Source organism: Vigna unguiculata, chromosome 2, assembly GCF_004118075.2.
Source record: "Vigna unguiculata cultivar IT97K-499-35 chromosome 2, ASM411807v1, whole genome shotgun sequence".
Classification (NCBI taxonomy): Eukaryota; Viridiplantae; Streptophyta; class Magnoliopsida; order Fabales; family Fabaceae; genus Vigna; species Vigna unguiculata.
This window is the reverse complement of record NC_040280.1, coordinates 23,962,450-23,978,261: the sequence shown is the minus strand read 5'-3', so window position 1 is coordinate 23,978,261 and position 15,812 is coordinate 23,962,450. Positions and strand designations below refer to the sequence as shown.

Here is a 15,812-nt window from a genome sequence, read left to right as displayed (position 1 = left end):
CCAAAGAAAAAATGTTAAATGAAATTAAGTATGACAGTTTAATAAATAATTTTGTATTGAAAAATAAAAACATAATTTTAAATAAAATATCTCATTTTTTTTACTTTTTTTTAACACTCCATCGTTATATTATATAAGATGAATTATTGTTAATAATAATCTATATACCTATATATAAAACAATACATTTTGTTGGTGTCCATATTTTCTTTTCAGTTTTATCATTCAAATAAAAGTTTTTTAAATTAAAATCATTATTTTACTAATTTTACTCTTCAAATAACCTTTATTTTTAAATTTAACGATTTTCTCAATTTGACATTTTTATAACTTTAATAATTTTTTAATTAAAAAATTATCTAAAAAATAAATATAAACTCTTTATAATTAAATTACATAATTTATTTATATTTAATTTGATAACTACAATAAAAAAATTATTATTATTTTATTATTTTTTACTGCGATAAAAAAGTAAATACACATGCGTTATGTGTTTTTTTACTAATTATAATAGTGAGGCTCTTAATAACTATAATAATATTTTTTTTAAATATTAACATTAATAAATATTTTAACAGTAATATTAATAATTATTGTTTCACTATTGCTTCTATGTTTATTTTTATTGTAATTTTCCCTGTATATTTATAAAAAAATCATTAATCTTTTTCAAGGCACTTTATAAATCATAATAAAAAGGCACTTTATAAATCATAATAAAAAGGACTAATTCTTCTATTTACAAATGTGAGATAGGAGAATTCTTGTTAAAACAAGTCATACATAATGATTACTCTAAAATTAAAATTAATCTCCAAATATCTAAGAATTTAAACAAAATAATTATATTAAATGTTTTAACATTTATTTAACCCAACTTAAAAATAAGTCTGTAAAAATATGCACCTTTAGTCACTATTACTATTATCGTAAAATAGTGATAATAACGATGATATTAATGATCATCATGATATTCATGTTAATGAATATTCAGTACAAATAGGGTATACATAATTATCATCGCAAGTAAAGATGCTAAAAAAAATCCTTATCTTAAGGTATTCAGGGATAAAATTTATAACAGGAAATAAATATTATGAATATTAAAAATGATATACATAGATAATGAGTATGGATATTTTTTATATCCGCATATTAATGGAATAGATACGGATATCATAGTATTTGTATTCATGAACTCGTACCTCTTATACTTTAATTTAAATTAAAAAAAATATTAAAATATTAACACGTTAATCTTGAATGAGTTATTTTTTATCTATTTCTTTTAAAAAATCTTCATTTATTTGTAAACTGTCATCCATCACTAGTTATTATTTTCACTTTGTTTGAAAGTTATAAAGTTGTGCATTGTATTTTTATTTGAATTTATAGTTAAATTTTTTTGTTAAATATTAAATATTTCTTTTGTAAATACCTGCGGGTACCCGTAAATATCCGTAGATATTAAAAAAATGTGCATGTACCCGCATAATAAATACCCGAACGAATATAAGTACGGATACAAGACAAATATTTATCCAACAGATAAGGTATAGAAAAGTTACTACCCGTACCTTACTCGACCCGTTCACATCCCTAATCTCATCTCTAATATTTCATCTACTATTATCATGATTGTGTCACTATTATCACATTAGTCATGAGTACTAATAATAATAATAATTGGGATTGTTTATTCAAAAGAATTATAAATTAGTTATAATTACATATTTATTCAGCCGATGACTTATGGTAAAGAGATGAGACTAAATGCTCATAAAAAAGCTATAAAAGCTATTATGATAAAGACTTATCATGATAAAAAGATAAAGAGAGAGATTTATCTTGACCAAAAGAGTATTGTTTTTTAAATTTATACTCACTATTTTTCTGGCAAATTGAAATCAGAGTGATATGTTTCCTTTCACCATCAAAAATAGTCTGGTCACATAGTGCAAAAGAGTTAATGAGTTTCAATTTGGGAGTGAACGTAACTTAGAGTATCTTTGACTCAGGTTGTGTTAAAAAAATTAGTGTTTTTAAATGTGGGTCAAATATAATTTGTTAATTAAACCGATTTTAAATAAGTTGAAGGTGTGTTGACACGTATAATTCACCAAAAATAATTTTTTATTAATTTTTTATTATAATTATTTATTTCTTAGAATGTATGCTAAAAGTTTCATACTTTTAAATAATATAATAATGTTCGATAATGATTAAATAATTTGGAATTTAATTCATCTTTTTGTTAAATCAGGTAGATTGACCCTTAAACTTTTAATATTATATTTATAATAATATTTAATAAAATAGATGAACATTTTGATTGTATTATTATATAAAATAGTAAGTCAAGTTAGTTTTTTTTCTTTATAATATAATAAATATATAAAATAAATTAAAAAATAAAATATCTTTTAAGTTAGTCAAAAAAAAGTTTTATTCATTAAAAAATGAATAAGTCGAGTTGAACCAAATGGTATTATTTTTGGTAAGGTTTTTAGTACTTTTTCTTCTCCTCAGGTAAACGTCAATTTAGTGGTCTTGTTTGTCCATCAGGTGCCAATTTTGCTAAGCAAATCATGCTTTTGCATAAAACATAAATTCTGAGTTTTACAAAGTTCACCCAACAATTCACACACTTGCACAACCAATAAAACCTATCCTGCTAAATGGAATTTTTAATTATGTAACCTAGAAAATTTATTTTCAATATTTTGTTTGGTTTTTAGGTTTAATTAATCGGAAGGTACCCAGTTTGGTACTAGAGTGTCAAATTGGTACCCGCTTTTAAAAAAGTGTCAATTGCATCCCAACTTTTGAAAATTGCTTCAATTAGGTCCCTTTCAGACAGAGTTGACTAACACCGTTAGTCAACGTGCCACGTGTCAATCTGTGGTTTTTTTGATTTTTTTTAAAAAAACTTTAATTTTTTTAAAAATTTTAAAATTTTGTTTTTTAAATTTTTTTTAAAAAAATTAAAAATGCCACGTGTCAAGTCACTGTGTGTGACACGTGGCATTGTCAGTGCCACGTTGCATTGTAATGCCACGTGTCAGTGTCACTATTAGATGTCATTGTGTTGATTTCGATTTGGTCCCCACATATGTCTTTTTGTTTCAATTTAGTACCTAAGTATGTGTATCTGATTCAATTTTGTCCCAATTTTTTTTTTAATAATTAAAATATGTTTGTAATCCATTTTTTATAAGATTAAAAATAATTAAGTATAAATATTTTTACAAAATTAAGTACTAATATTTATAATGTTTCTCTCAATTTCAGACCAAATTTATTATTTGTATGAATGTTATGCTATTTATAAGTACTAAAATGACTTTTACCACTAAATTTTAATATAAATATCAAATACTTAATTTTTTATAAACTTTTATACTTAATTACTTTTAATTTTATTAAAAAATATTTTAATTATTAAAAATTATTAGGTCAAAATTGAATCAAATACACATAAGTAGATACTAAATTGAAACGAAAAAACATAAATGGGGACTAAATCGAAATCATCACAATGACATCTGATAGTGACACTGACACGTGGCATTACAATGCCACGTGGCACTAACAATGCCACGTGTCACACACAGGGACTTGACACGTGGCATTTTTAATTTTTTTTTAAAAAAATTTGAAAAAAAAATTTAAAAGTTAAAAAAAAAAATTTAAAAAAAATCAAAAAAACCACAGATTGACACATGGCACGTTGACTAACGGCGTTAGTCAACTCTGTCTGAGAGGGACCTAATTGAAGCAATTTTCAAAAGTTGAGATGCAATTGACACTTTTTTAAAAGCGGGTACCAATTTGAGACTCTAGTACCAAACTGGGTACCTTACGATTAATTAAACCTTGTTTTATATACTTCACTTTTTTTTTTTTCATTTCCCCTCTCAATTTGTTTAACTCATTTTATATTGGTCAAGTTACTTAAATTTTCAGAGTAGTTTTTTTCTCATCATAATCTATATTTTTTTTATGACCTTATTCAAATGAGGCGTAGCATTTTAGGAAATACAGACTTTATTTTTTTCAAATTAAATTGTTTTTAGATACACGTTTTGATATTTTATGTTTCATTTTAATTTAGAGTGTTTAATTATGTACATCTTAGTTTATTAGTAACGTAAAAATTTTAACTTTTCTTTTTTCTTTGGTTATTATTTTAATTTAATTTCAATAACTCTTATTTCGATATAGAATCTTTCATCCTCCTTGAATGATTCAACTCTTAAATCTCCAAAGATCTATCCTTCAATGTTGATAGAAATATTCTTTGTCTGTGATCCAAGTTTTCTTCAAAACTTTTATATTATAAAAAGAAATTAACACCCAAAAATTATCTATTAAAGATTCACCGCTTCCTCTAAACATTTGAAAAAAAAAGATGTTTTACTTATAAAATATCAATTGTGTGACTGTTTACTATTTTTTGCAATCAGATTTGTAGTTGTTATTTGATAGTTTATTTTAATATTAATGTAATTCTAATCCTTTTAGAGTTAATATTCAAGAAAAAATTATATTATTGACGGTAAATATTTGATAATATTATAATTTTTTTACAATTTTAACTTTTTCAAGAAAATTATTTAATTAATATTTAGAAGTACACCGAGTGAATGTAGCAGACATATCAATGTTTCTATAATCTAACGTGAATAAGAACTAACCATAAATTTCATACCTAGTAAGAATAAATATTAATTTTTATTTCAAAAAAAAAATGTATAATTAAACTTGCCCTGATTTCATTTCATTATTATCGTTCTCTTGAAGTAACAAATTTTAAACTGTTATTCAATTAAAATATTACTTAAATAATTATATATATATATATATATATATATATATATATATATATATATATATATATATATATATATATATATATATATATATATATATATATATATAACATAAAGTTCACTAAAACTAATAACATGGCATCACTATAGAACAGTTACTTCCTGCATGTTATATTTTCTTCCGTACATCCTATTATTTTGCAGAATTTAACTTTGGAATACAGTAAATATTTTTGAGTTTATTTTCTCCACAAATCAATCATCCGCTCCTTTTATGGACAATTATTTTCAGAAACTTTATGATGGGATGGGAGGAGAAATTGGATTTTGGTGTAGGAAGCAATTGTCTCAGTTCGGGAAGTTCCCATTGAATTTATGCATATTATCATTATCATTCTCAATTATTTTTATTAGAAATTCCAGTAATTTGAAAAATCACGAGTCATGTAGGAAATAAAAATATAAAAGCACAATAAGTATATTGAGTGCATGGAACATTACATTTGTTAAAGTTCATGAGAATGTTGCATTGATAATAAACTAATTTATTTAAATGAATATAACATCTCAGGCAAATTAGCAGACAATTTTACCCTCGGTCTAACTTTATTCGCAATTATCCAGCAATCTGTCTCCATCATCATGTAGAATTTGATTTCAACTTTAATCCTACTCGATTGTCATCTCCTGAAATCCAATAATTTCATTAAATTTGCAGTAGATATTTTTAAATTTTCTTTTCATATATGACAAGATGGTAATGGAAGAAAACAAAAGTTAGTTATATACTAAAAATGTAAAACTTATTTAAGCTAATAACGAATTTTGAAAAGGAAAACTTCATTCTACTTACGAATTTTGAAAAGGAAAACTTCATTCTACTTATAAAAAGATATCATAATTATTTTAAAGCAACACAAAATAATCTTTGAACGTAATAACTATTTTGTCTCCAATAATTATACGGGAAGAGTTTAGTATAACTCTTTTGCTCACCAGTAAAGAAGAAACCTTGGTGATTTGATTAAGCTCTCTGATAACGTCAACCAAATTCATTCTTTCTTTTGGTGATTCCACAGAGCAAGCAAGTCCGATTCTGAAAAGCGAAACTACACACTTTTCAGCCTCTGCATTAAGATTACCGCAGTTTCCTTCCACTGCAGTTGCTTCATACTCTGAAATGATTCTTTGATCCAAAATCTGCAAAAGATTATTAGGAATTGAAACTGCAACGAAGTTACGAAGATTTTGACCATCTTTAAACATTTCATCTGTAGGTCTTCTTCCGGTAAGCATTTCCAATATAAGAATTCCAAAACTATACACGTCACCGTAAGTTGACACCTTGTACCTCTCTCCATACTCTACAATATATACAGAAAATTGTCAATAGATAATACTGATAAATAACAAGTAGACAAAAAACAAAGTAAAAATTCAGAGAAAAACTAAGGATTAAAATCTGAAAACAATACCCGGAGGAGCATAGCCAACTGTACCCTTTATTCCATTTGTACTTGTTTGCCCAGAAGTGGTGTGATTGAAAGTTGACAAAAGTCTTGCTATACCAAAATCACCCACATGTGCAACCATGCTATCATTAAGAAGAACATTGCTTGGTTTTATATCACAGTGAATGATCAATTGTTCACACTCGTGGTGAAGATAATGCAATGCAGAAGCAACATCAATTGTGATGTTTAATCGTTGATGAAGGCTCAATCTTCTCATGTGTTGTGCACTTGGTGTCTCAGGATGAATCCACTGTTCTAGGTTTCCATTTGTCATATACTCAAAAATTATAGCTTTGAATTCTTGACCTTTGTAATCTGTGCTAGAGCAACAAGTCAAAGTCGGAACCAGATTTCGATGTCTAATATTTTTAAGTGCATTGCATTCAACAATGAAACTTTTGTCTGCTCCTTTCTTTTGAAGGTTTAGGACCTTTATGGCAACAATCTTGTCTTCTTGCTCAAGAGTTCCTTTATATACAGAGCTAAAACTTCCTGATCCGATCAAGTTTGAAGATGAGAACCCATTTGTTCCATTGTATAGGCTTTGGTATGAAACTTTAGGCAGTTGGTCTATTGTTGGTGAATCCAAAGATGGTTTATTACTCCTTTTCCTCATCCAGTAGATTGTTAGAATAACCAACAATATGAGAAGAGAAGCAACTACACTTACTATAATTGCTATTAACCTGAGTGAGTGATGCCTTGCTTGTTTGGTGGCTTTGGCTGGACATAATGGTAGATGCAGCTTTGAAATACCTCCACAAAGATTACTATTTCCGGTCACAATTATCCCACTTGCATTACTAAATATGCCTTTAGTTGGTACCTCGCCATCCAACATGTTAAATGATACATTGAAATATTGCAACAAAGAAATGCTCTGCAGAACACTAGGAATCGATCCAGACAAGAGGTTTCGCGAGAGGTCTAAACTTTGAAGACCTCTGAGTGATGCCAAAGAAGAAGGGATGCTTCCTTGTAGAGAATTCCCATTCAAATAGAGTTCCTCTAACATTATGCATTCTCCAATAGTTTTTGGAATGTGACCAGACAAACGATTCTCATACAAATATAGCGAGTTGAGATTTTTCAGGTTGCCCACTTCTTCTGGTATATTGCCACTCAAAAAGTTTTGTGATAATGAAAATACAGTAGCTAGAGATGAAAGATTAAAAACCTGCAGTGGTATTGTTCCCGTGAGATTGTTCTGGGAAAGGTCTAAATGTTGCAAATCTTGGCAATTTCCTAGACTTGGAGGAATACTTCCTTGTAACATGTTTTTTGCCACGTCCAAATAATACAGTCGACTGAGATTGCCTATAAAGGTTCCTAAGCTTGACAATTTGTTTCCTCTTAAGTCCAACACTTGCAACTTCTGTAGCTTCGCTAAAGTTATTGGAATAATTCCATGAATGAGATTTCGTTCCATAGTAAAAAGAATTAAGCCAATTAGATTTCCACATGTGGCTGGAATATCTCCTGATATTTGATTGCCCCCGAGATACAATTCACTGAGTTTGGTGGATAAATTGCCCAAAGAATTTGGCAAACGTCCTCCAAAATTATTGTAAGCCAAAGACAACACTTGTAACTCACTACAGTTTGTCAATGATTTTAAAAACTCCAAATCATTTGGTGAATTGTCACCTAGATTGTTTAGACCTAAAGTTAGAGATTGAAGATGTCTTTGCTTCCCCATACTTGGAACTTGCCCATAAATATTGTTATCATCCATACCAAGTATTGAAAGGGTGGATGCATTTGCTATGGAAGATGGGATTGGTCCTGAGATTTGATTCCCATCAATATAAAGCGCTTGGAGATTGGAGAGGGTGTGGAACATGTTAGATGGCAAAGAACCATTAAGTTGATTTTGGTTCGCAGAGAATACAGTAAGAGATGACATATTATAAAGACAAGAAGGAAATACTCCGGTTAATTTGTTGATGTCTAATGATAGAAATGTCAATCGTTTGAGACGACAAATTTCTTGTGGAATGTTTTCATTAAAGTTGTTAACACTTAGGGAGAGATAGATTAGGGATGAAAGATTCCCCATGAAGGATGGGATTCTTCCAGAAAAATTGTTCTTCCAAAGGATTAGTTGTTGAAGCTTCTGAAGTGAGAGAATTTCGACTGGTATTTCACCAGTAAGATTGTTCCCATATAGGTGCAAGATTTTGAGGCCAGTGCAAGCAGTCAAGTTTGAAGGAAATTTTCCTTCCAACAATAAGTTATTTGCAACAGAAAGGTACTGAAGTTTTGACAACTTACCTATTTCATGGGGGATTTCTCCGTAGAAGCTGTTATTTCCAATGTTGAAATATGTCATGTGAGATAGATTGCCTACATATGGAGATATGAATCCCTTCAACTTGTATCCTTTCAAATTCAACTCTGTAACTCTTTGAAGCACAGAATTGCACGTGATTCCATGCCAGTTACAGAAGTGCGTAGAAGTATTCCAAGAAAGCATGATTCTACTTGGATCATTGGATATGGATTCCTTGAACTTCAGCAATGCCAAATGCTCTGTTTCATTTCCTGATGCAAAGACAGTGATGTTTGGAGTAAACCATATTGATTTCAATATAGAGAGAGAGAAAAGATGAATGAGTATAGACCAAAATGTAAGTAGTGTACGACAAAAATACTTCATTTTGATTAAGAAGTGGAAGCTAGTAGATGATGGTGTATGTGTTCTTATGTAAGTTATATAGAATTCGGTAATCGAATGTGGTGACATGTTTTTCATGTCAAGTCAAGTAACCAATGAACAATAAACACCACGTCAACTTAATTTATGCAATATCACAAAAGTTTTGTCCTACATTATAGGTAGCTCTACTTTAAAGGAAAAAATAAAAAGCAAGCATAATGATTAAAGGGACGGACAATGATTTAATAATACAGCGACGAAGACATAGCTAAACTGGATATTTCTATTTCTGTTGTTTCTACATTTATTTTCACTTTTATATTGAAATACAAGACTTGTACCTACCCAAAGACCAACTCACAAAAAGAAAGTATGAGAGAAATATAAAATAAAATAAAAAGTCTTTGGGGATCTCTTTTATAGACTTTAGAATTTAAGTCTTGAGAAAAATGATATAAAAATAGATGAAAATAAATATAACACAGAGCAAATAAAAAGTGATTATAAAACAAAATACAGAAACAAATAAAAATGTGTAAAACATAAAAGAAATACTAATAACTTTTGTCACATTTTTAATTGATGCCACATTAATAATCTCAGCAATTATGTTACCAGTATCAAATGCTTAGCACTCAAACAAAAGCTATATATATTAATTGGTCACAACTCTTTTTATTTATTAGCTCCACGAGATTATATTATATTTCAATCCGGCTTCGTCCTCCATCGTAATGTTAAAAAACAAAAAAAGTTCTTGGATGGAAAATTAATTTACTTTTGTTTTTATTCACGTCATCATCAATATAACTTGTATACTTATAATTTTTATCAGTTGTACTTCTGACGATTATAAACAACTAATCCAATAACTATCCAAAAATTAGTACATTAATTATCTAACGACTAATATATTAACTCTCCAACACCATTGAACGGGTACTATACTAACTACCAACTTTATTCTATTTCAGTCCACCTTAGACTAACTTTCTCGGGTTATGCTAACGACTAATATATTAAGTATCCAACACCATTAAACGGGTACTATACTAACTACCAACAACTTTATTCTATTTCAGTTCACCTGAGACTAACTCTATCGGGTTGTGCTCATTTTGTGATACAAAAGGCTTCACTTTCCCTGCTACTCCACCTTGTTTCTTCCCATTGCCACCCCTCACACTCATGCCCACATTTCTGTTCAATGATTCCGAGTTCAACGACCCAGTTTCCATTCACACCCAATGACACTGCTCAACTCTACGGTGGAACGAAGGAATGAGTGGAATTACCGAAACATCCCTGTGGAATAACCCTGCCTCATCTTTTATTGTGGAAAAGATGAGATTTTCTATGTTTGGCTCTTTGCTTATGCTTCAAGTTTCTTCTCCTGGGTGACCAATTACAAGCTTCTGAAGTGGTTCAGTTCATTAGATTTACACATGATGGAAATTGGAAAGGGCACAGCTAAATCGGTCCAATAACAAGTTGACTCATTTCATTGTTTTCTATCTTTCTATATACTTTTCTTCCTTTCTATCCTATCCTAATTGCTAATTCAATTTATTTATAAATGTTAATTATATTATTTAAAGTAATTAGAAAATAAATCTTACCATTAGTTATGTTATTATTCCAAAATTACTCTTCTCATATTTAAAACTTAAATAGTTGAATAAGACTTTTGATGTATTCTCCGATTAAATTAGGAAAGACAAAATTTGTATCAGTCATTTCACTTACCCAAAAGCAATCTAGAAAAGAATTAATACACCATCTAATAATCTTATAAAATAAACGAAACACTTTTAAAATGCTTTGTAACTAATACAAGAAGGGTGCTTTGAAAAATCTAGTGTGGGTAAAGCGATAACTTTCACCATCCTCTATGTGTTTCATAAGAAGTGTTTTCATCTCTTGTCTTCAAGAGAGATGTAAAAATCTTAATTTTTATTAATTCACACGCTAAACATTACATTACGCTATTCTAAAAAATATTATATAAAGTCGGCTCAAGGGTAAAACAAGTGAATGTCACTCGCTTTAGGCTGCAAACAGAATAAGGTCTAAAAAAATTTACTACTCTGTTATTAATTATAAAATTATGTTTGAGATAGAAAAGACAACAAAAGAATATTTTATTAGTAATATAGCTATATTTCATTAATTATAATATATAAGTTTATGTTTGATTATAAAATTTAATTAAATTATTATTAGTGGATGATAATTTGTTTTGGTATTAAAATTGATAATTAATGAGTTAAAGCCTTTATTTAATAAATTATAATTTTGTGTATGTAGAAAATGCTTAGTTATTTTTATTATCTTATAATTCTATTTTTTTTTTATTTTATCTTTTTATCTCTTTGTGACTATTCTTGTCTCTCCTTACTTTATTCTCTTGTAAGAGTCATTTTTTAAGGTCGTGATAGATTATATTCCTTCAATCTAATATTGTCCGTGTGTACCAATTTTTCATCACCATTTCTGGTTAATATGTTTTTTCTTTTTATTTGTGTTTTGTCCAGTTTTATTTTTCGGTACTTTTTTATTTTCGAGTTTCAAGAGTTTTTTTTTTTTTGCATATATTTTGATGAGAAATTCAATTTTTTTCTACAAAACTATTAATTAGATTAGGAGTTAGTCTTTCGGTAGATAATAGATTAATTGGAGCATAATTCAAAGTTGGATTTTCTGTAGAAAGATAATCCAAATTTAGAGGAAAAAGGACTTATTATCCTATTGAGAAGAACTTAAGTTATGTGAAAAATGCATTACACGCAAAATAAATAATTTGATGAAAGTATTGAGAATGAAATTGTAAAATCTCTTCAAGAATCATTTGTATTAGTTCTTGTATATTTGTAGATAAAGAAATTACTTCAGAGTAAATTTGAACAATTTAAAATATGTGAAGATATTTTTTTGCTTTTTATGTAGTGTTAAAAAAATTAAAGTCATTTCATTGTACATTTTTGAAAGAAAAATGCTTTTGAAAAATCTTTAAAACATAATAATTTGTTGGATAGTGATGAATTTGATTTTTTTTATAATTAAATATCTTAAAAAAATAATAGGTTTGGAAAATGATAAACCAATTGACATTTTTAATTACATAAAAAGATTATATCCTTTTCCAAATAGATATATAACTTAATGTTAACAATTTTGATGTCAACAATGTCTAAAAAAATTTAAATAGATTAGACTTATTATCTATCAAAGGAAAAAATGTTAAATGAAATTAAGTATGACAATTTAATAAATAATTTTGTATAAAAAATTCAAAAAATAAATTTTAAATAAAGGGTGAAGAACACACCCTTTGCTTGATTAAACTAATCACTCATATGAATAATATATCATGACAACTGTAACATATCTCTTATACTCATATCTCTCATATTTTCACAATCCCTATCCCTACAAATTTCTGACACTCATAATAGTTGATATTGTAATTATATGACCCATAATATTTCATATTGTAATATGTCTCATAAAATTTTATAAATCCATATCCTAATAAAATTCGCATCAAACTTCCAAAATTAAAATAAAGACTTAAACAAATGTTTAATATATATATATATATATATATATATATATATATATATATATATATATATATATATATATATATATATAACAATACATTTTTTTGTCCACATTTTTTTTTCAGTTTTATCATTTCAATAATTTTTTTAAATTAAAATCTTTATTTTACTGATTTTACTCTTCAAATAACCTTTATTTTTAAATTTAACGATTTTCTCAATTTGACATTTTTTATAAATTTAATAATTTTTTAATTAAAAAATTATCTAAAAAATAAATAAAAACTCTTTATAATTAAATTATAAAAGTTATTTATATTTAATTTTATAACTATAATAAAAAATTATTATTATTAGTTTTATTATTTTTTACTGCGATAAAAAAGTAAATACTGTGTTTTTTTATTAATTATAATAGTGAGGCTCCTAAGAACTATAATAATATTTAATAATTTTTGAATAGTTTGAATATTTAATTAATTTGTTTGTTAAATTATATAGGTTGACATCTCAATTTTTTTATAATAATATTTAATAAAATAGATGAATATTTTTGATTATACTATTATAAAATAATAAGTCAAGTTTCTTTCGTTATAATGTACTACATATATAAAATAAATTGAAAAAACAAAATATTTTTTAAGTGAATTAATCAACTAATCCAACAATTCGAGGTGAGTGAGTACAAAATATTTTATTCACTAAAAGATAAGTCGAATCGAACTAAGTATAATAATCGAACTAAGTATAATAAGTTATAGTCTATGAGTATAGTTTGGGTTTGACTCAATTTAATGCTCCTAATTATAAATGGTTAGTGTATTAATTCTTCACTACCATGGTTCTTAAGAACTTCCACTCAAGTTAAAGACATTGGAGAAAGGTTTATTAGAAGCTACCAAATGGTTGTTGTTTTCAGTAAGGTTTTTAGTACTTTTTCTGCTCCTTAGATAAGCATCAATTTATTAGTCTTTTTTGTCCATCAAGTGACAATTCTTCTAAGCAAATAATGCTTTTGCATAAAACATAAGTTCTAAGTTTTACAAAGTTCACCCAACAATCCACACACTTGTCCAACGAACAAAACCTATTCTTCTAAATGGATTTTTTTAAATTATGTAACCTACAAAATTTATTTTCAATGCCTTGTTTGGTCATTGTTTTATTTACTTCACTTTTTTAGTTTCTCTCTCAATTTGTTCGACTCATTTTATATTCGTCAAGTTACTTAAATTCTCAAAGTAGTTTTCTTCTCATTACAACTTTAGTTATAGTTTTTGGTATAATTATTGATTTGATCTCCAATATTTTTAGTTTTTTTAATTTGGTCTCTAAATTTTTAGAAGGTTCAATTTGATACTTTTATTTTTTTAAAGTGAATCAATTTCGTACCATAGTGAATACACTTGATCAAGAAAACATTAACAAAGATAATAAAATGATATTAACTACACCCAACAAACAAACCAATCCAATTAACAACTTCATACATATTTCTATTACACAGTGATAACTCACCCGTCTACGTTGACTGAAATGTATTGAGAGATACTAAACTGAACCATTTAAAAAAAAAAAAGGGTACCAAATTGAACCTATAAAAAACTCAGAGATCAAATTGAACATTTCAAAGATTTGAGGATCAAATTGAACCGACTCAAAAAATTGGGATACCAAATAAATAATTATACTTTTTTTTTTGCCCTTATTCAAGTGATATGAAGCATTTTAGGAAACACTGATTTTAATTTTATCAAATTAAATTATTTTTAGGATACACATTTCGATATTTTATGTTTCACTTTAATATTTATTTATTGTTTCTTATAATGTGAAATGCTAAACTAATAATTTAGAGTGTTTAATCATGCACATCTTAGTTTATTATTCTTTGTGTGTGATCCAATTTTTTCTTCAAAACTTTTATATAGTTTAAAAAGAAATTAACAACCCAAAAATATTTATTAAAGATTCACCGCTTCCTCAACTTTTGAAAAAAATAATAGATGATGTACTTATAAAATATAAATTATGTGTAAATGTTTACTATTTCTTACAATCACATTTGTAGTTCCATTTGTAGTTGTTATTTGATAGTTTATTTTAATATTAATGTAATTCTAATATTTTTAAAGTTAACATTGAAGAAAAGAATATGTATTATTGACGGTTAATATTTCATAATATTATATTTTTTCTTATAATTTTAAATTTTTTAAGAAAATTACTTAATTAATATTTAGAGAATAAACCGAGTAAATTAGCACATATATAAATGTATATGTAATCTATAGTGAACAAGGACTAAACATAAATTTCATACCTAGTAAGAATAAATATGAATTTTTGTTTTGGAAATAAAACATACGTATAAATTAAACTTTTTATACAATGCACCCATATTTTAATTTAGGTTATATATTTGTGTTTGTCACCTATATGTGTTTGATATTTTACAATACTTTGTCAATATTTATTAATGAAATATCTAATCTATAAAATAATAATACTTTTATGATGACAATAATTTATATTTTTTCATGTTAATAACTTTAATACATATAATTTTAATTTGGATTAATACACTGACATTCATATTTTTATCAATAAAATATCTAATCTATAAAGTAATAGTATTTTTCTCATGACAATTATTTAGAATTTTTAATTTTAACAATTTTAATTCATATGGTTTTAATTTGGATTCACCCAATAACATTTATATAGTTATCATGTTTTCAAAAATTATTGTACATATTTCAATATGCATATATCACATATCACATATCGTATTTTATTATTTTTAAAAATAAACGTATCGACATATCAAATACGTGTCATATTCGATAAACATGTTATATTTGCTCTTATTCCATTTCATTATTATCCTTTTATTGAAATAACAAATTTTAAACTTTTATTCGATTAAATATATTACTTAAATTATATATATATATATATATATATATATATATATATATATATATATATATATATATATATATATAACATACATAAAGTTCAGTAAAACTAATACAGAACAGTTACTTCCTGCATCTTATATTTTCTTCCGTACATCCTATTATTTTGCAGCATTTAACTTTGGAATACAATAAATAATTTCGAGTTTATTTTCTCCGCAAATCAATCATCCGCTCCTTTTATGGAAAATTATTTTCGGAAACTTTATGGGATGGGAGAACAAATTGGATTTGACGTCGGAAGCAATTGTCTCAAT

At 26.5% G+C, this 15,812-nt stretch overlaps 1 protein-coding gene across 1 annotated transcript; it reads right to left on the bottom strand.

Moving 5' to 3' along the window:
• Nucleotides 1-5,301: 5,301 nt before the first annotated feature.
• LOC114173161 (probable LRR receptor-like serine/threonine-protein kinase At3g47570) lies at nucleotides 5,302-9,014 on the bottom strand. Its single transcript, XM_028057408.1, has 3 exons — nucleotides 6,311-9,014; nucleotides 5,832-6,199; nucleotides 5,302-5,522 (listed from the first exon to the last, which is right to left on the bottom strand). Exons 1-3 carry the CDS (start codon nucleotides 9,006-9,008, stop codon nucleotides 5,505-5,507), a joined length of 3,084 nt encoding a protein of 1,027 aa, XP_027913209.1. The 5' UTR covers nucleotides 9,009-9,014; the 3' UTR covers nucleotides 5,302-5,504.
• Nucleotides 9,015-15,812: the final 6,798 nt, after the last annotated feature.